Source organism: Salmo salar, chromosome ssa15, assembly GCF_905237065.1.
Source record: "Salmo salar chromosome ssa15, Ssal_v3.1, whole genome shotgun sequence".
In the NCBI taxonomy this organism is placed as follows: Eukaryota; Metazoa; Chordata; class Actinopteri; order Salmoniformes; family Salmonidae; genus Salmo; species Salmo salar.
In genome coordinates this window covers 67,255,515-67,275,494 of record NC_059456.1, presented here as the reverse complement: position 1 = coordinate 67,275,494, position 19,980 = coordinate 67,255,515, and the positions used below count along the sequence as shown (strand labels likewise).

At 43.7% G+C, this 19,980-nt stretch overlaps 1 protein-coding gene across 6 annotated transcripts in view; it reads right to left on the bottom strand.

The window, feature by feature from the left end:
- The window catches only part of LOC106571974 (voltage-dependent L-type calcium channel subunit alpha-1D), an 86,252-nt gene that overhangs the window by 54,469 nt on the left and 11,803 nt on the right, over positions 1-19,980 (bottom strand). For all 6 annotated transcript variants that reach the window (XM_045695964.1, XM_045695968.1, XM_045695966.1 and 3 more), the window contains exon 4: positions 517-656. In XM_045695964.1, coding sequence (XP_045551920.1) covers positions 517-656 — 140 coding nt within the window. The remainder of the gene's footprint in view (positions 1-516; positions 657-19,980) is intronic.

Sequence of the window (19,980 nt, the reverse complement as noted above, 5' to 3'; positions counted from 1 at the left end):
GCAGGAAAATAATCCTGCCACAATAGGAAATGCAAATTGTTAGGTGTATTATAATTAATGGACATTTTTGTAGGGGTTGATACATTTTTCTTTGGGGCAAATCAAGTCTGACATTTTTAAATGGATATTACTAACTTTAGGAGCCTTTTTAAACCTTGAATACACAAATAATGATCAAATTAAGATACGGCATCTGTAAGTATTTTTTATAAGAAGTGGGTTCAATAACCTTTTTGCAACCCTTAAGGATATCTTTTTTTCTTGAGTGCACCTTCATCGGTCCAGACTGGGCTGTAATGATGTACCTTGGCATCAGTAGGAACTGGAATACTTAGTCATATGTGTGTGTGTGTGTGTGTGTGTGTGTGTGTGTGTGTGTGTGTGTGTGTGTGTGTGTGTGTGTGTGTGTGTGTGTGTGTGTGTGTGTGTGTGTGTGTGTGTGTGTGTGTGTGTGTGTGTGTGTGTGAATTACTCTGTCTTGGGAGAGCCATTGATTTAAACAGTGGTGGTACTCACCCTACTATGACAATGACAAAATCCAGCATGTTCCATCCATTTCTTACGTAGGAGTTCTGGTGCATGACTAAACCATACGCTATGATCTTCAGAAAGGTCTCTATAGTAAAGATGATTAGGAAGGCATATTCTACTGTTTCCTGTGGGGAGGGAGGGAAAGAGAGGGGGAAGGAGAGAGAGAGCGAGAGAGAGAGAGAGGGCCATTAAACATCAAGGATGTGAATAATAAATACAACAACAAACACTCTTCAAGAAGAAGAAGTCTGATTGGTTCATTGTGCAGCAAGCAGGCAGTAATGGTAGAGCCAACAGGTTTAAACTGTGCCGGGGAGATCATCATTCACCAACACCTGGCCCTGACCAGGGATTTGATCAATGATGAGGATTCAGTTACAGTGGTGGCGGATAGAATATGCCAGAAACAACAGACAGAGATGTGGGGAAAAGAAAGAAAGAAAGTGACAGAGAGAACAGGTTGCTAATCCAGGTAGACAGATAAAAGGTCTGGGAAAACAACATTCATGTAATTCATTGGATGATTGATGATCATAATCTCTATTTTTTCCCATCATGCCTGGTGGTGCAGAGCCACACAGACGGACGATTAGAAGGTGACAGGACGTGAGGTCTGGATTAGTGCGGCGGGGAGGAATAGCCTGAACAAAGCAGCCTGATTTGTGTAATCCTGAGGAGAGGAGAGCCTCTGAATTACTCAATTCCTCTACTTGGTCTTCAGGTTGTTCACACCTGAGAAAAGTTGTTTTGGGTCGACACATTGGCATTCTCTTTTTAAAAACCAACCTGCTGTGGTCTGGGAAAGCATTCGATCTCACTTATAAACAAGCCTGTGGTCAGAATACACCTCTGTATACAAAGAATTGTGGGCACAAAACACACGTATTTCAGATCCAAAAGACAGCACAATACACCAGATCCCTACGATGCTGTGACTTGTCAACACTATCAGCACAGCCTGCAAGCAAAGCAACACTTTTCCCCACCAACAACCCACATCTCAGTGAATTAATCGAAGGAGCATAAAGTCAACATTCAAAAACTGTCATCTCCCGTTCGTTGCGTAATGCAAACGTTACCAGGGTAACAGCATGAGTTTGACTTTTAATACCGATCAGAGAGCATATCCCTGTATCTGGCAGAGATTCCTACATCATTCAAGGCCTCTGCTTTGTGATTCAGCAGCAGGCTTTAAAGAGCCATTAAGCCAGACAGTCAGCCTCAGACTCTGTTTCTGGCCTCCGTGTTGATTCAGTACAGTACAGGACGTAATGCAGCCAGACAGACAGCAGACATTTTCACACAGGGATTAGCTAATGTAGAGTAATACAGAGATAGAACAGCTTGACCTGTTAGGATGCTAATGGGACAACAACGTAGGGACTGTCTAACGAATGGATAGGAAAAACTGTTTTATAACGAAACAAGCAAGCTTTTTGGTCACGGTTGACAAGTCAATGGTGTCCCCCTCCCAGAGTGCAAAGAACCTTGGCGTGACCCTGGACAACACCCTGTCGTTCTCTGCAAACATCAACGCAGTGACTCACTCCTGCAGGTTCATGCTCTACAACATCTGTAAAGTAAGACCCTTACTCAGACAGGAAGCAGCGCCGGTCCTAATCCAGACTCTTGTCATCTCCCATCCAGACTACTGCAACTCTCTGTTGGCTGGGCTCCCTGCTTGTGCCATCAAACCCCTCCAATTTACCCAGAACGTCGCAGCCCGCCTGGTGTTCAAGTTCTCCCATGTCACCCTGCAGACTCCACTGACTTCCAGTTAAAGCTCGCATCCACTACAAGACCATGGTGCTTGCCTACGGAGCTGCAAGGGGAACTGCCCCTCCCCTACCTTCAGGCTATGCTCAAACCTTACACCCCCAACATGAGCACTCCGTTCTGCCACCTCAGCTCTCATGGCCCTCCCACCCCTACGGGAGGGCAGTTCCCACTCAGCCCAGTCCAAGCTCTTCTCTGTCCTAGCACCCCAATGGTGGAATCAGCTTCCCCCTGAAGCTAGGACAACAGAGTCCCTGCCCATCTTAAACCCTACCTCTTCAAAGACTACCTATAATGAGAAGCCTAAGTAGTGCTTGTAAATAAAGGTCAGCCGCCACACATCCAGAACATAAGTATACAACAGACACAGTCTCCAGTAGTCTGATGACGGCCCAGCATCTCCAAGTGACGACGCTAGCTGCCTCACACTGATAAAAGCCCATGAACGCACACATTTAAACTGCTTGAATGTGTGTCCCCTTCCTCACTCATCTCCCCTTTGTTTGCTTTGGTCTAAAATGGCCCCTTTTTCAAAGCAGACCTGCCCACTCTCTCTTTACAGTAATAATCACGTCTGAATGGAAGCACTTAGCCAAGCTCTGACGCTGTGGCAGCAACGGAGGCCATGTCCGCCGCGCTGCTGCCTTTGTGACCTTAAGTCACTGTGTGTGTGTGTGAGTGTGTGTTTGCGTGTGTGTACGCGAGTGCGCAGAAGCTAGGCCTGAAGAGGAGCGATTGCAGCCAAGTGACAATAGAGACAGAATGCGCGTATTCAGCGGAGGGAGGAGAAGAGCAGCATCTCTCCATTAGACAGCCATTGTGAACAGACAGCCGACAGATGGAACATCAGCTAATAGAACGTCAGGGAGGGAGTGGAACAGCTAAGAATATGGAACATCCGCTATTAGTGACTAATGGAACAGCTAAAGATGGGAACACAAACACAACAGCCAGAACTGGACCTGAAAGCTGATAGAGCATGATCAAACAGAACAGTTCCAGTGTGAGAACAGTTCCAGTGTGAGAACAGTTCCAGTGTGAGAACAGTTCCAGTGTGAGAACAGTTCCAGTGTGAGAACAGTTCCAGTGTGAGAACAGTTCCAGTGTGAGAACAGTTCCAGTGTGAGAACAGTTCCAGTGTAAGTGTCACGCCCTGATCTGTTTCACCTGTTCTTGTGCTTGTCTCCACCCCCCTCCAGGTGTCGCCCATCTTCCCCACTTATCCCCTGGGTATTTATACCTGTGTTTTCTGTCTGTCAGTGCCAGTTTGTCTTGTTTGTTCAAGTGAACCAGCGTTTTGTCTCAGCGCCTGCTTTTCCCCAGTCTCTCTTTTTCTTGTCCTCCTGGTTTTGACTCTTGCCTGTCCTGACTCTGAGCCTGCCTGCCATTCTGTGCCTGTGCCCCTATTCTGGATTTCTGCCTGACCTGACCCTGAGCCTGCCTGCCGTCCTGTACCTTGGCCCCACTACTCTGGATTATCAACCCCTGCCTGCCTTGACCTGTCGTTTGCCTGCCCCTGTTGTTGCAATAAACATTGTTACTTCAACACAGTCTGCACTTGGGTCTTACCTGAAACCTGATAGTGAGACCAGATCCAGTGTGAGACCAGATCCAGTGTGAGAGAGCCAGAGCCAAGTGATGATGAGGGGGTAACAAGAGGTTGAACTCTTCATCCATTGGTAGTGGATGAGCTGTTTCCCTTATACAATGTAAAGCACTTTGAACACTTGGAAAAGTGTGTATATACTGTAAATCCCATCATTCATCAATGGGTAGAGGGGAATATTATCCTGTAATATGTCAGAAACAGGACCCTAGCAGCCACTGTGACTGACCAAATCACGGGATGAGAGAGGCATGAACCAAACCACTGCCAAAGGAATACTTCAATGACTTTTGACTTATGGACTGGTAGACCATAAGCATTAAATCCCCACGTTTGGGTCCAACCCCAAACTCAAGTCGTTGATCCAGTCCACTAATCAAAGTCTCTGTGATGCTTTTGAATAGTCTGAGGCTGGCCCTCATTAGTCTTAATACTCAGTAGGCTACGTCCTACTCAGCAAAGAATACATCACACTCACTGTGGGTTGGTATTACGGGTTCTCATAGGGAACAATCTACACTGAGTGTACCAAACATTAAGAACACTTGCTCTTCCCATGACATAGACTGACCAGGTGAATCCAGGTGAAAGCTATGAACCCTTATTGAGGTCACCTGTTAAATCCACTTCAATCAGTGTAGATGAAGGGGAGGAGACAGGTTAAAGAAGGATTTCTAAGCCTTGAGACAATTGAGACATGGATTGTGTATGTGTGCCATTCAGAAGCTGAATGGGCAAGACAAAAGATTTAAGTGCCTTTGAACAGGGTATGGTAGTAGGTGCCAGAAACAGTGGTTTTGTAACTAGAACTGCAACACTTCTGGGTTTTTCACACTCAACAGTTTCCTGTGTGTATCAAGATTGTTCCACCACCCAAAGGACATCCAGCCAACTTGACACAACTGTGGGAAGCATTGGAGTCAACATGGGCCAGCAAGACCTTGTATAGTCCATGCCCCGACGAATTGAGGCTGTTCTGAGGGCAAAGAATGTGTTTTGTACACTCAGTGTATATGCATTTAAGATATGTTTCATTTTGTCTCAATGTAACAATTTTATTTAGTACCTACTGTACAGTAGATGTGAGTGAACATGTAAACATGCAGCACACAAATAATGTTTATTTATTTTTTAGTTAGGTTAAATAGTGCCTGTAGTCTTTATCTGACAGGTGGAGTCCTGAGTGTTGTACCCATGAGACATGAAGAAGGAACACAGAGCCAACTCTCTCAGTGAACTCTCTCTGAACTCAAACTTCTCTGCTGCATCCAAATAAACCAATCTAAATTAAACTGAGGACTCAAATAAAACATTCAGTCCTTGTCATACAACATCTGAATGATTGATGCTGGAAACTATTTTCTAAAAGATTCCTGTACAACAAACTAATGAAAAGGGACTGTTAATATACTTTCAATGGAGGATAACAGAGCCATTGGATAAGTGTGTGTGTCTCTCTACACAATTCCATCAGTGTTCTTTATCTCTGTAGTCTTGTTGGCTATCAGTGCAGGGTGTTTGTCTTTTGATATGGAAGGAGAGGGAGCTCTCCTAGCATACAGTCCATAGCCCAGTGACCAGAACAGCAGAATGCCGCTTTCCATCAATAAATGGCTTCCATAAGTGTCATTTCTCAAGGACAAGTGAGAGACTGAGGGAGAGTGAGAAAGTATATGCGTAAGTGTGAGAAAGAGACATAGAAAGAGTGAAGGCAGACCAATAGTGAGAGAAAAAAACAGTGAATGCGAGATGGAGTAGAGAGAGAGAGAAAGACTGGAGGAAGAAGAGCAGCAGTGTAAGACGGTGTGCTCCTCTTTTCACTGTAATCCTGTCTGTCACCCACCCACCCCCAGGCCTGAGCTGCTCAGATCACTCATCATGGTCCAGCCATGTACTCAGAATAATCTACCATCCCATCAAATATATCAATCACTCAACATGGCAAAATGGTGTTGACAGATTTAAACACCCAGACCAATGCCTGTCTGTCTGCAGATGGAAAGAGGTGGAGCCCACTACTGGGTAATCCTGAAAAGGTATTGGGGTTGGGGTCAGTTGATTTTTCAATTCAATCAATCCATTAAGTGAATTGTTTGAAATTAAAGCTGAATTGACCCCAATCCGGACAGGTAGTCAAAGTATCTGAGGTGTCCTCTTTTGAACTTTGGGTGTATGGGCTGGAGGCAGGCAGGGAGAGAGAGAGAGAGAGAGAGGGAGGGGGAGAGAGAGTGAGAGAGAGAGATAACACTGACACTGTATATGAATATGGGACACCAACTACATGGCCAATCAAATTGATTCACCTTAACTGAACATAGGGAGATACTGTGTTTAGTATAATCAGCTGTGTGTGCTGCGCAGCCTACAGGTTACCTATCACTGGGGGGAGGCGGGGGGGAGGCAGGTCACTGTGTTTTCTGCTCAGTCTGACTCTCTATTTCTCTCTCTCTCTCTCTCCCTTTCTCTGTGTTTCTGTGTGTTTGGGATCGATCATTTTGCAGGGTTGGGTGGACAGCGTCACACATTACCTGCTAGATGGACCAGCTGGGAGCAGTGGTAGAGTGGTTGGCATACCAGAGAGTGTTGGTGCCAATGCCATCTGAGCGTCTGACGCTGATCAGAGTGGACAAACCCAATGCCATTTGGATAAGCACAAACCACAACAACCTCCACCTTGGATCCCATGGTACCTCCCGAATTGTCGGTGTCACGTGATGACAACGTGACGTTAGTAGCAGAGACAGTAACTATTAGAGCAAGTAGCCAATAGGCTTCTGGTGATGATAGCATCTCATTTATGGGTCATTGTGGACATTTGCTTTGAGGATGATGAATGACGAGATAAAGATAAAGTGTGTGTGTGTGTGCAGTGGTGGTTCTAGCTTGTATGGCTTCCTGGGCGAACCCCCCCTTCAGCTCCCCCCAAAACAAAAAACACCATTCTGCACTAACTGTAATTTTTATTCAGATATTTGGAACGACACAAATAAATAATCATAACATTTTAAAACTATATGAATATAAAAATATATACAAAAATAAGACTTATAAATATCAAAAAGAAGTAACAAATACAAATAGAAACAAATTGTAGTATATAAATACAAATAAAAAAGAGAATTTAATTATTACCCTATTGCTAACAAAAACACACAAATAAAACTGAAATTGCACAAATCCTATATCACAAAAATACACAAATAGAATAACACACTTATAAAGAAGAGAACCTGATTATTACACTATTGCACTTCAAACAAGAAACACACAAACTAAATTGCACAACTGCCATCTAAACCCTGACCTTTCTTGCCTTTCTTGACTCAAAGTCATCAATTGCATCATCATAAGAAATCTGCCCAGCAATTGCATAGTTAATACTGATGACAGCAAGGCCACTAAGGCGTTCCTGTGACATGGTGGACTTCAGGTAGGATTTGATGAGCTTCAACTTTGAAAAGCTCCTCTCTGCTTCACTGGAAGAGTAAGACAAATTCTGAGAGCAGTCCACAAATTTGGATACATTTCTGAGAGCTCCCTTTCGTGTATAAATATCAGCAGCTCAAGCAGGGTCATGGACTTCGATGGCAAGTCAGGCAAGTTCTTCAGTTCCTGTGCAAGCTCTCTGCCATCCAAGTCTGAGTGTTCTTTATAGTGCAGTGTCATACTAAGGGCTTCACATTGTTCTGTCAGCTCCTCATTTGAGAGACTTTGGAAGGCTGACAGCACTCCAAACTTCTCTCCCACATTTTCCAATGTGGAAAATCTTTCCTGAAGGGCTGAGGTTGCAGCATCAACAACCACATTGAAAAATGTGGACTTTGTAGACCTCAGCCTTTTTTGTTGTAGAACGGCCTCTACATTCATACCCTCGCAAATATCCTTGGCTGACGTTTGTGCGGTCATAAAGCCTTTTGCCCTGTAGTTGCTGAGACCTCTCTCTGTCTTTCTGAGAAGACTGACTGCAACATCCACATGCATACTGGGAGACTGCATCAGCTTGCTCACCTGTTGTATCTGGCTCCAGATGTCATACCACACCACTGTACAGATGCTGAAGCGGTATGATCCCACCTCTGACAAGGACTGGGCCTCTTTTTCACATGGTTTTTCACTTTGGTTTGATCCCTCACCTCAATCAGTACCTCTCTCACCGCTGCTGCCTGATACCTCAGTGGCTTGACACTCTTAACTTTACTCTCCCACCTCGTCTCAGTCCACATCTCCAAAGTGATGTCCACATGTTTTTTCAGGATGGCCCAGCGCTGTGTGGAGGCTGAGAACAAGGTGTACAGTTTGTGTAAGATGCCAAAGTAACCTGTGGCATTGACAGAACTTTTAGCAGCATCAGCCACAACCAGGTTCAGTGTGTGAGCCCCACATGGCACAAGCAGAGCTCTTAGATTCATTTCCAGGAGTCTGGCTTGGACACCTTTGTTTTTGCCTCTCATGTTGGCCCCATTACCATAAGACTGTCCTCTGCAGTCCTCAAAAGGAATTTTTAGCGTCTCTAATCTTTTGAGAATCAGGGATGCCAAATGTTTGCCCGTGGACTCCTCTGCCTCCAAAAACCCCATCAAATGTTCCTTTATGTGGGGCTCCTCCTTCAGTGAAACAATTGTAATCACAACTGTTCAGTGTGGCTGACATCTGAGGTGCAATCTAGAATAATAGAGAATCATTTTGCCAGCTTGATGTCACTCACCATTATTGAAATGACCTTGCTGCTCAACAAATCAATGAGTTCATTCTGTATTTTGTGGCCAAGTTAGCTGGTGGTTTGACTCGAGGTCCCTTTTTGGACACGGTTAAGGTGCTCTTTCATGGCTGGATCAAATTGTGCCATCGATTCAACCTCTTTGAGGAAATGTCCATTTGATGGAGAGTACAGTGTTTCTGTGTGTCCCCTTAGTGCCAGATTTATAATTGCCAGAGACTACACAATAGCAGTCAGACGTGTCAACACCTCTCTCCATCTTATCCTCTCAGCCTCCATAAGTGCCATCTCATGCTAATCAATTGTTTCCCCTTTTTTGATCCTCATTGCCAGTTCTTTCCATGTTTTCATGCAGTTTTGGTGTTCTGGACTGCTGTCGTGTGAAGTCAGAAAAGAACTTGCATGTTTCCAGTCTGTCAGTCCTGAGTTGGCTAAATAAATGTTCTTCTTAGAAAAGTGTTTGCAGCAGAAGAAGCTGTTGCTTCTTTCAGAATACACCAACCAACTTCTAGGGATTTTTTTCACCAGTCACCAAGGTCTTCCTGAAATACTGGTGGTGGTAACTTCTTCCATCACTCTTATTCCTTGGGAAAACAAAGTGAGGTGGTACCTCACTTGGTCCTCTGCAAACTAGTTCTGTCAGTCAGAACTGAAGGCCAGTCAGCAGCAGGATTTGGTGGGGCTGCTGCTACAGTCATTTCTAATGGAGAACACATGGGCATTATTCACTGCATTATTTATTTTGTTTATGTTATATGTTATATATAATATATCACAAAAGATACAAAATATCAGCATAATATAGACGTCTTTTAAGTTAGCCTACAGCATTGGAAATCCCCTTACTGAGCTCAGGACCTAGTCAATACAATCACAGAAAACCTTTATGATGTCACTTCAATGAAAGTTAACCAAATCAATAATGTGCTAGTTTTGCTGCAGGCTACACACATTATCATGATGACACTGTGTGAAATTATATCCAGCGTTATGTAAGCTAGTTGGACAGAAAACTGAATATTGTCGCCCTATGTGTAATAGCTGTCAGGAGGTCTATGTGTAGTTGGTGTATCAGGCGCAGGACAGCAGATAAGACTAAATAACCATATTTTACTCAACATATAATAAATGCAATACAAAAACAGAGCCCACAATAACGGACCTACCTACATAGAAACAATCACTCACAAACAAACATGGGGGAACAGAGGGTTAAATAATGAACAGGTAATTGGGGGATTGAAACCGGGTGTGTAAGACAAAGACAAAACAAATGGAAAATTAAAAGTGGATCAGCGATGGCTAGAAGGCCGGTGACGTCGGCCGCCGAACGCCGCCCGACCAAGGAGAGGGACCGACTTCGGCGGAAGTCGTGACAATAGCATAGCAAGCAACAAAAGCAATATAGGCTAGTATAACAATTATGTATGTTAGCTTATTTCATTACATGCATAATATTATACTCATAAAAAGATGACATAGCTGCATACCTTTATCTTTTTCACATTTCTCCTCTTCTTCTTTCCTATTTTTCCTAAACTGGGCACCTGATGGGTTAGACCTTTCTTATCCATTTGTGTTGATTTGGCACTCAAGCATCAATACATTACCCATCCCCCAACACTGTCAACCAAGAGTCAAGACTAAACCAAAACTTAACGATTGCACAACCAGGGAAAACAAGCAACATATGTTGTGAAAAAAAGGGGAAAAGAGAGAAAGAACTCCCCTTCCTCGAGCTTCCAAGGGATGAGGCAAACCCCCCCCATCTCATACTTCTGAGTGGGAGACCTTCCCAGGCAGTAGCCTGCCTAGCTCACAAACTAGAATCAGGGCGCCCACTCCGACAAGGTTAATTGACCCACAGTCCCACACAGTGACATGATATCATTGATGTGACGTGCAAATGAGTGCTAGAAAACCGATCGCACAAATGTCACCATTACGAATATTTTTGTGCGGGCGCCTCATGCCGCCCCCAGCAAGATGCCGCCCTGGGCGGCTGCCCATGTCGCCCATACCTAAATCCTCCACTGTGTGTGTGTGTGTGTGTGTGTGTGTGTGTGTGTGTGTGTGTGTGTGTGTGTGTGTGTGTGTGCGCTACTGTAAGTAACCCTGAGGCCCTGATGTAGTCCAGTAGCAGGCTGTGGGGGTAATCAGGCCTTATTAGCTCTGCACTGATTGAACTGATGAGATGAATAAGAGCCAGAATGGTGGACAGTGTGCTGCAGACTACAGCAGAACACAGTGGGAAGAGAGAGCAACTGCTGAACAGAGGAGCCCCACATCTCCACCATTAGCACCACTCCAATAGCCATTTACCTCCTACTTGCTATAAAAACAGCAATCCAAAACCTCAATACAGGCAGATATGACAGTGAACCACAGTTACAACACTCCGTTGTGGAATGTTCTATGGAAGCGCAGACAATAAGCAAAGGACCTCTTCTGAAAATAAGTTTAAGGTTTTCTGTCACCTCACCTCCCACGCAGACCTATTGTTATTTGTCAACAACGATAACAGGCGTTAGATACAAATCCGACTCTGCTCTCCTCCCCCCTCATTGGCTAAGTACTCTGCACAGTAAATATCTTAACCTATTATCTACCAGCTACAAAACTGTACTGCCCTATGGAGGGAGGGAGAGAGGGGGAGAGTGCTGTGGGACTGGATGGGGTCAATTCTACAAATGATATCCTAAAAGACGCAGGGTTGATCGGTTTTGGGATTAGAGTAGGGTACAGTAGAGCTGGACTGGCCTGGAGGTGAGCGACCCTGAGGTCAGTGCTGCTGATCGACGGGCACATCTCCAAATGCAGCAACAGCCCGGAAATCAGACATCCTCATGGTCCATCCTTAAGGCAGACGGACATCTCCACAACTGTCACTTGTGAGGGAGCTAGCGTTAAACAAAGACTGTGTGTCTATTTACGCTGACTCTTCCAATACATGTCAGCACCCACAGCTAGTGAATTCACCGCAACCCTAAACAAAGAGTTGCAGTCAGTAAGGATCTAAAATCAAAAGCATTGTATTTGGCACAAATCACCCCCTAGGTACAGGACCTCAGCTGAATCTGGAAATGAATAATGTGGCTGTTGAGCAAGTACTACACCTACAAGAAAACACATGTCCAATAGCTGTTTTCACAAGCTGAGCTTACATTTCACATGTGAATTGCCATTTCACATGAGAAATGTGTAGTTTGACATGTTAAAAAACGTTCACATGTGAAAATCATATTTGCCGTTTCACATGTGGATCACTTTCACATGTGGAATTGCAAGATCACATGTGAAAATCAATCAAATGTGAAGAAAAAAAATCTAATTTGCAGGTTCACATGTAAGAAAACTCCACATTTACTCCAATGTTTGTAAACAAAGTAAATGTATAGCCTAAAAACATGGTTAAAACTCTAATGTAGATATCAAGGATGGTCAGTCCTCGCATCCATAGCCCCATCCCTCAGCTTTTACCGAATCTTTGGCGGGGAGAAAACTTTGTTCATGCTTCAATTAAGGATTGCTGCTTCAAACACCTTTAATCGAGTACCTGGATGGGAGACCAGATGGAGCTGGAAGTGGTGAAAATCATCATGTGGGAAAAAATCCTATGTTTTCATGCTGGAAAAACACGTGAAAAATGAACATGTGAAACTTCACACCTGTGTCCAAAGACCACGTGTCTGACTGTGATTTATTTTTTTAATTGTAAGGGTAAACTTCTTGGTGTTTTATTCGATTTTAAACTGTCTTGGTCAAAGCATATTGATTATATTATTGTAACGATGGGGAGAGGTTTGCCTGTGATAAAGAGATGCTCTGCTTTTTAACATCACATGCAACCAAACTAGTCCTGCAAGCTCTGGTTTTGTCGCATCTTGACTATTGTCCAGATGTCAGGTCAGGTCTTGCAAAAAATGAACTAGAAAAGCTGCAGCTGCCCCAGAACAGAGTAGCACGTATGGCCAATGCCAATACCATACATGTCGGTCTCGCCTAGTCCAGAGTGGAGGAGAGATTGACAGCATCACTGTTTTGAAATAAGTATTGATGTGCTGAAAGTACTGAATTGTTGGTTCAGCCAGTTAACACTGGGTGGCTACTTTGAAGAATCTAAATCTAAAATATATTGTGATTTAACACTTTTTTGGTTACTACATGATTCCATATGTGTTATTTCATAGTTTTGAGGTCTTCACTATTATTCTACAATGTAGAAAATAGAAAAAATAAAGAAAAACCCTTGAATGAGTAGGTGTGTCCAAACTTTTGACTGGTACTGTATATATTACTATAATAATAATAATAATCATAATAATAATAACAAAATCATAAAGCTAAGGGTTCTAGCAGAGCCCTGAGATGAGAACCAGTATTATGACTGAACACTGTCCACCTCTGATCTGGGTGATAGGGGTTGTATTAATTAACAAGGCTATTTGATCCAGTCATCCATATGGGTCAAGACTAATGCAATAATTTGTTCATTTTGATTCATTTCATTTATTAAAGTGCATAGTGAAAGGAGAAACCAGATATATACTAAACATTTAATAAACTAAACATAAAATATGAAACTTAGTTATTGTGAACACTGTGATCCTTCATAGTGAATAACACGCTTGGTTATACCATCTTATACAACGGGTGGGTCTAATCCTGAATGCTGATTGGTTAAAATTGCATTCCAGCTGGTCTCTATTCCACAAGTTACCACAGGCGTTAAAATGCCTATTTTGTCACGCCTGCTCCCGCACTCCCTCTCTGGCGCTCGAGGGCCTCTCATTTCATGCCTTACACCCCACGTCATGCTTCAGCCGGCCCACCAGGCTCGCCCAGGTGGGACGCCGGGTGGCGTCCCTGGGGGGGGGGGGTACTGTCACGCCTGCTCCTGCTCTCCCTCTCTGGCGCTCGAGGGCTGCCTTTCATTACGCACACCTGTCACCATCATTACGCACAGCTGCGCAATATTGGACTCACCTGGACTCCATTACGTTGTTGATTACCCCCTCTATATCTGTCTGCTCCTCAGTTTGTTCCCTGTGTCAGCATTGATGTCGTTATTTTTCCCCTGTCCAGACACTGTTCCTGTTCTGTTTCATGCCCGTTGTTTATTAAATGCTCTCCCTGTACCTGCTTCTCATCTCCAGCGTCGATCCTTACATATTTACTCTGTTCCATCCGATTGCGCAATCCACTGTCTCATCAGCCCAGCCAGGCAACTTACTAACTTGATCTTCACTATAAAAAGCATCAAGACATTATCTCACATTTCTTTTAGACTAACATTTCGTTTTCAACAGTGGAGATTTGTATAAACCTTGCTGTCTGTGTCTCCGACATTTGCAACATTGTTTCAATATTCAAATTCAATCTTCTGCTGTCCCATAGTAATGAAGGTGTCGGGAGTCGGGACGAGACAGACAGGAAGTCAGCGTTTCTCATCCAGTCAAAATCATGAATCAGCTGGCACCATTTTTATGGATATTATTCAAAATAAACACAAAAAGGTCAAACGAAACCCAGCTAATTTGCAGTCTTTCCAGCTTCAGTTTGAAGTGATTGTGTTACTGTAGCTGTGTTGTTGGCTAGCTCCTCTGAACGACAGTATCCTGACGAGTGAGCACATTTTCTATGCCAGGCGAAATCGCGCCTCATTAGCTCATTGTTATGAATGTGTCCAAATAAATGTCACTAGAAAACAGCTTAAACAAATGCAAATGCAGCTACTTTGCTGTTATTCTGGCTGCACTTTTTGACGTGACTGTAAGTTAGCTGTAGGCGGCTAGCTAGCAAGCAAGGGATAAGAACGTTGCCAGCCAGTATGGCAATGGAACACTTACAACGAACGACTGGGTCCATAGATACAGAACAAAAAGACTGAACGACTGGGTCGTGTCTCCAGCAACCCTAGAATTGTGTCGGGACTATATCTTGTGGAAGGATGAAATAGTATGAATAAATTAATTAAAATAACATTTTTAATGAAACTATGTCAATCATTATTTGAATATCTTGGTAACCCGTTGTATAACGGTTTACCAAGATCTCGGGCCAAACAACAACCGTGCCAATACATCCTCCAAACATCGGCTTCTCGGGCATTATCACTTAAATGATTACTAATAATTGGTTATATTATATAATGAAAGAGACGGTGGTGATGTCACACGTCTAATAATACATGGCTCGGTTATGTCATATCTAATTGGCTCAGCATAATGAGGAAGACATGCTGATTGGTCAGTCAGGGAGGTTGGAGAACAGGAAGAGACAGGAGTGGGTCAGAGTTATGGTGATGTGAAGTACATTCACTGAGGGTTAACCAAGGCGTGTGTGTGTGTGTGTGAGAGAGAGAGAGACAGAGAGAGAGACAGAGAGAGAGATCCATAAGAATTTGCTGGTCCTTTATCAATATAAAAACACCTACGTTTGATAGTGCACAAGCTTTACTCCACAAACTCTTCCCAACCATCACCATCATCATATCCTCAAAGGTTTTACAATTAAGCCCATATGATTCCCTCTTGTTTCTATTTTAAGTGCTGGATTTATGGATAAAATTAACTTAAAACATATTTGATGTTGGCCTAGCACCAGCAGCCTTTGAATAGCCACAGTGTCTCTCTAACATGTACACACATCCAGTATGCATTGAGAAACAGATTAACATACATTGGTGTACAAACATGCATTCACACACACAACACATATTTATGCATCAACACAGCCAGATTATGTCGTGGAGTGGAAAGAGTGGAGTGAGTGAGTGGGCGGGCAGGCAGCAAATAGAGCAGCTGTAGTTCATCTCTATTCCTGGTTGAAGAGAGTCTCCGAGGCAAACACTTCCTCCCAGACACCCTCAAGTCTCCATGGACACAGTTGTCACGGTAGCGGAGCACTTATGTAAAATGTGGTGAAGGAAGGAGCCACAGATGAATATACACACAGTACACACTCGCTTACAATAACACACTCACATCACACACAAGACACATAACCACTCAGATGTATAAGAGGAATAAGCACAGAGGACACAAGACTAGACTAAACCTTTGCCTGACCTCCAACTCCAGTATATACCCCTATGATATTGAGCATTTCATTAAAGGGGCAGCAGATATCAAACCCTCTACACAACGCCATTGATTTTGCCCCTTTAACCACAGTACCAAAACACTATATTAACTTCACACTGGCGCAAATACTCAAGTTACGGGGAAGACAGGTTACAAAACACATGTGAGAGAGGTGCCAGCCAGGTCCCCAAGAATGCCCTCTGACTTGCTGTTGCAGTTTATGGCCCCTCTAACACTAACCCTCTGTTGGTTGGGCGTCTGTGTAACAACAGGGTGTGCCAACAGGACAGGCTGGGCAGCCGGGTCATGGTATCTACCTCCTAGTGGGCCTGCCAGGACGGGGTGGTAAAGCCCCACTCTATTTAAGGTCACATTCTGTTGTTCTACTCCCAGACTTAAGTGAACCTAATGTCACAACATTACATGAGTTTGGCTGGTCACTGGGTGCGGCAGGCAATGGGATCAGTAACACAGGGGATTGAGGAGCTGGTTTTGGACTGATGGAGAGGAGCATGTGACTGTGACTGTGACTGACCTTCTGTGTGTGGCATTATGTTGCCCTCTGAGGGCCTTCCTCCTCATAAAAAAATGAAAAAAGGGATGAAAATCTCATTGTGACTTCTCTGGTTTAATAAAGTAGATTTATTTTAACACAGCCAGGGTTGGGGAGTAAGTGATAAGATGTAATCACTTACATGTAATCTGATTACAAAAAAAACTGTCACTGTAATCAAAATATTGTAATCAGATTACAGATACTTTAGAAAAACTAGATGATTACTTGTTGGATTACTTTTAAATTCAGAAAGGAAGTTTGTGGAAAAAATACATTATGACCGCTTTCTGTTTTCTCAAATTGAAGTTTGTTCCAAAGGAACGGGTCTGACCACAAGTCAGAGACCACTATGAAGACACACCAAATGCATTTGATGGATTCTTTCTTGTCTTCTTCTAACGCCTCTTAATGGGATTCTCTGGTACTTTCGTATACTTTTTAGCCAGTAGTTCTGAACGTAGCCACAAGCCAAAAAGTTGTCCTAAAAAATGGTGTTCTACATCACATACAGTGTGTTCAGAAAGTATTCAGACCCCTTATTCTAAATTGCCACGCCCTGATCTGTTTCACCTGTTCCTATGATTGTCTCCACCCTCTCCAGGTGTCGCTTATTTTCCCCAGTGTATTTATCCCTGTGTTTCCTGTCTCTCTGTGCCACTTCGTCTTGTATGTTAGTCAAGTCAACCAGCGTGTTTTTCCCGTACTTCTTTTGCTACTCTCTTTTTGATAGTCTTCCTGGTTTTGACCCCTGCCTGACTCTGGACTACTTTCCTGCCTGCCTGATCATCCTGCCTGCCCTGACCTTGTTTCTGCCTGCCCTTCGATACCTTTTGGACTCTGAACTGGTTTTGACCCTTTTGCCTGTCCACGACCATTCTCTTGCCTTACCCTATTGGATTAATAAATATTGTAAGACTCCAACCATCTCCCTCCTGTGTCTGCATCTGGGTCTCGCCTTGTGTCATGATATAAATGGATTAAAAAAAAATAATTCCTCATCAATCTACACACAATACCCCATAATGACAAAGCAAAAACTGGTTTTAAGACATTTTTGCAACAACAAAAAAATATATACTGAAATATCACATTTACATAAGTATTCAGACTCTTTACTCAGTACTTTGTCGAAGCACCTTTGGCAGCGATTACAGCCTCGAGTCTTCTTGGGTATGACGCTACAAGCTTGGCACACCTGTATTTGGGGAGTTTCTCCCATTCTTCTCTGCAGATCCTCTTAATCTCTGTCAGGTTGGAGGGGGAGCGTCGCTGCACAGCAATTTTCAGGTCTCTCCAGAGATGTTCAATCGGGTTCAAGTCCGGGCTCTGGCCGGGCCACTCAAGGACATTCAGAGACTTGTCCCAAAGCCACTTTTGCGTTATCTTGGCTGTGTGCTTAGGGTCATTGTCCTGTTGGAAGGTGAACCTTCACCCCAGTCTGAGGTCCTGAGTGCTCTGGAGCTGGTTTTCATCAAGGATCTCTCTGTACTTTGTACTGTTCATCCTTCCCTCAATCCTGACTAGACTCCCAGTCCATGCCACTGAAAAACATCCCTACAGCATGATGCAGCCACCACCATGCTTCACCGTAGGGATTGTGCCAGGTTTCCTCCAGACGTGATGCTTGGAATTCAGGCCAAAGGGTTCAGTCTTGGTTTCATCAGACCAGAGAATCTTGTTTCTCATGATCTGAGAGTCCTTTAGGTGCCTTTTGGCAAACTCCAAGCGGACTGTCATGTGCCTTTTACTGAGGAGTGGCTTCCGTCTGGCCACTCTACTATAAAGGCCTGATTGGTTGAGTGCTGGAGAGATGGTTGTCCTTCTGGAAGGTTCTCCGATCTCCAGAGAGGAACTCTGGAGCTCTGTCAGAGTGACCATCGGGTTCTTGGTCAAATCAAATTTTATTTGTCCCGGAACATATTCCAGTCTGTGCTAGCAAAACAGCCCTGTAGCGTAGCTTCCACATCATCTGACCACTTCCGTATTGAGCGAGTCACTGGTACTTCCTGCTTTAGTTTTTGCTTGTAAGCTGGAATCAGGAGGAGGTCTAGAGTTTTTTTTCTCCTATGGTTGCACATGTGACATGCTGGTAGAAATGAGGTAAAACGGATTTAAGTTTGCCTGCATTAAAGTCCCCGGCCACCAGGAGTGCCGCCTCTGGATGAGCATTTTCTTGTTTGCTTATGATCTTAGTGCCAGCATCGGTTTGTGGTGGTAAATAGACGGATACGAATAATATAGATGAGAACTCTCTTGGTAGATAGTGTGGTCAACAGCTTATCATGAGGTATTCTACCTCAGGCAAGCAATACCTGGAGACTTCTTTAATATTAGACATTGCTCATCAGCAGTTATTGACAAATAGACACACACCCCCGCCCCTTGTCTTACAAGACGTAGCTGCTCTGTCCTGCCGATGCACGGAGAAGCCAGCCAGCTCTACATTATCTGTGACGTCGCTTAGACACGTCTCAGTGAAACATAAGATATTACATTTTTTAATGTCCAGTTGGTATTATAGTCTTGATCGTAGATTGTCCAGTTCTTTTTCCAATGATTGCACGTTGGCCAATAATACGGAGGGTAGTGATGGTTTACCTACTCGTCTGCGAATTCTTACAAGGCACCACGCTTTCCTCCCCCTTTTTCTCCGTATTTTCTTCACGCGGAGGAAGGGATTTGGGCCTTGTCTCAACAAAGCAGCATATCCTTTGCGTCGGACTCATTAAAGAAAAAAATCTTTGTCCAGTTTGAGGTGAGTAATCGCTGGTCTGATGTGTCATAAGAGACGGTAGCAGCAACATTATGTACAAAATGAGTTACAAACAATGCGAGAAAAAAAACTAACAAAATAGCACAATTGGTTAGGAGCCCGTAAAAAAAACTGAAGCCATCCCCTCCAGCACCATTATCACATCGTCACCTCCCTGACCAAGGCCCTTCTCCCCCGATTGCTCAGTTTCCAGCTCTAGGAAGAGTCTTGGTGGTTCCAAACTTCTTCCATTTAAGAATGATGGAGGTCACTGTGTTCTTGGGGACCTTCAATGCTGCAGAAGTTTTTTGGTAACCTTCACCAGATCTGTGCCTCGACAAAATCCTGTCATGAAGCTCTACGGACAATTCCTTCGACGTCATTGCTTGGTTTTTTCTCTGACATGCACTGTCAACTGTGGGACATTATATAGACAGGTGTGTGCCTGACCAATTCATGTCCAATAAATTGGATTTACCACAGGTGGACTCCAATCAAGTTGTAGAAACATCTCAAGGATGATCAATGGAAACAGGATGTACCTGAGCTCAATTTTGAGTCTCATAGGAAACGGTCTGAATACTTATGTAAATAAGGTATTTCTGTTTTTTTTTATAAATACAACCTGTTTTCGCTTTGTCAATATGGGGTATTGTGTGTAGATTGATGAGGATTTTTTTTTTAATCCATTTTAGAATTAGGCTGTAACGTAACAAAATGTGGAAAAAGGGAAGGAGTCTGAGTACTTTCTGAATGCACTGAATGTTCAGATATATGCACCACCATTGTTCTTTCTCGCGCTCTGCTGTGTGTGCTTCTTGCTAGCTGTCACTCAAATGATGAGGGGCTGACTCTCATTGGCTGGAACTCGAATTGCTAGGGGGCTGGCCCACATGGGGGGAAATGGAGGTAAAATTGCGCAGCATAGCTTCCAGAAAACAGTCACTTTCAAATTTG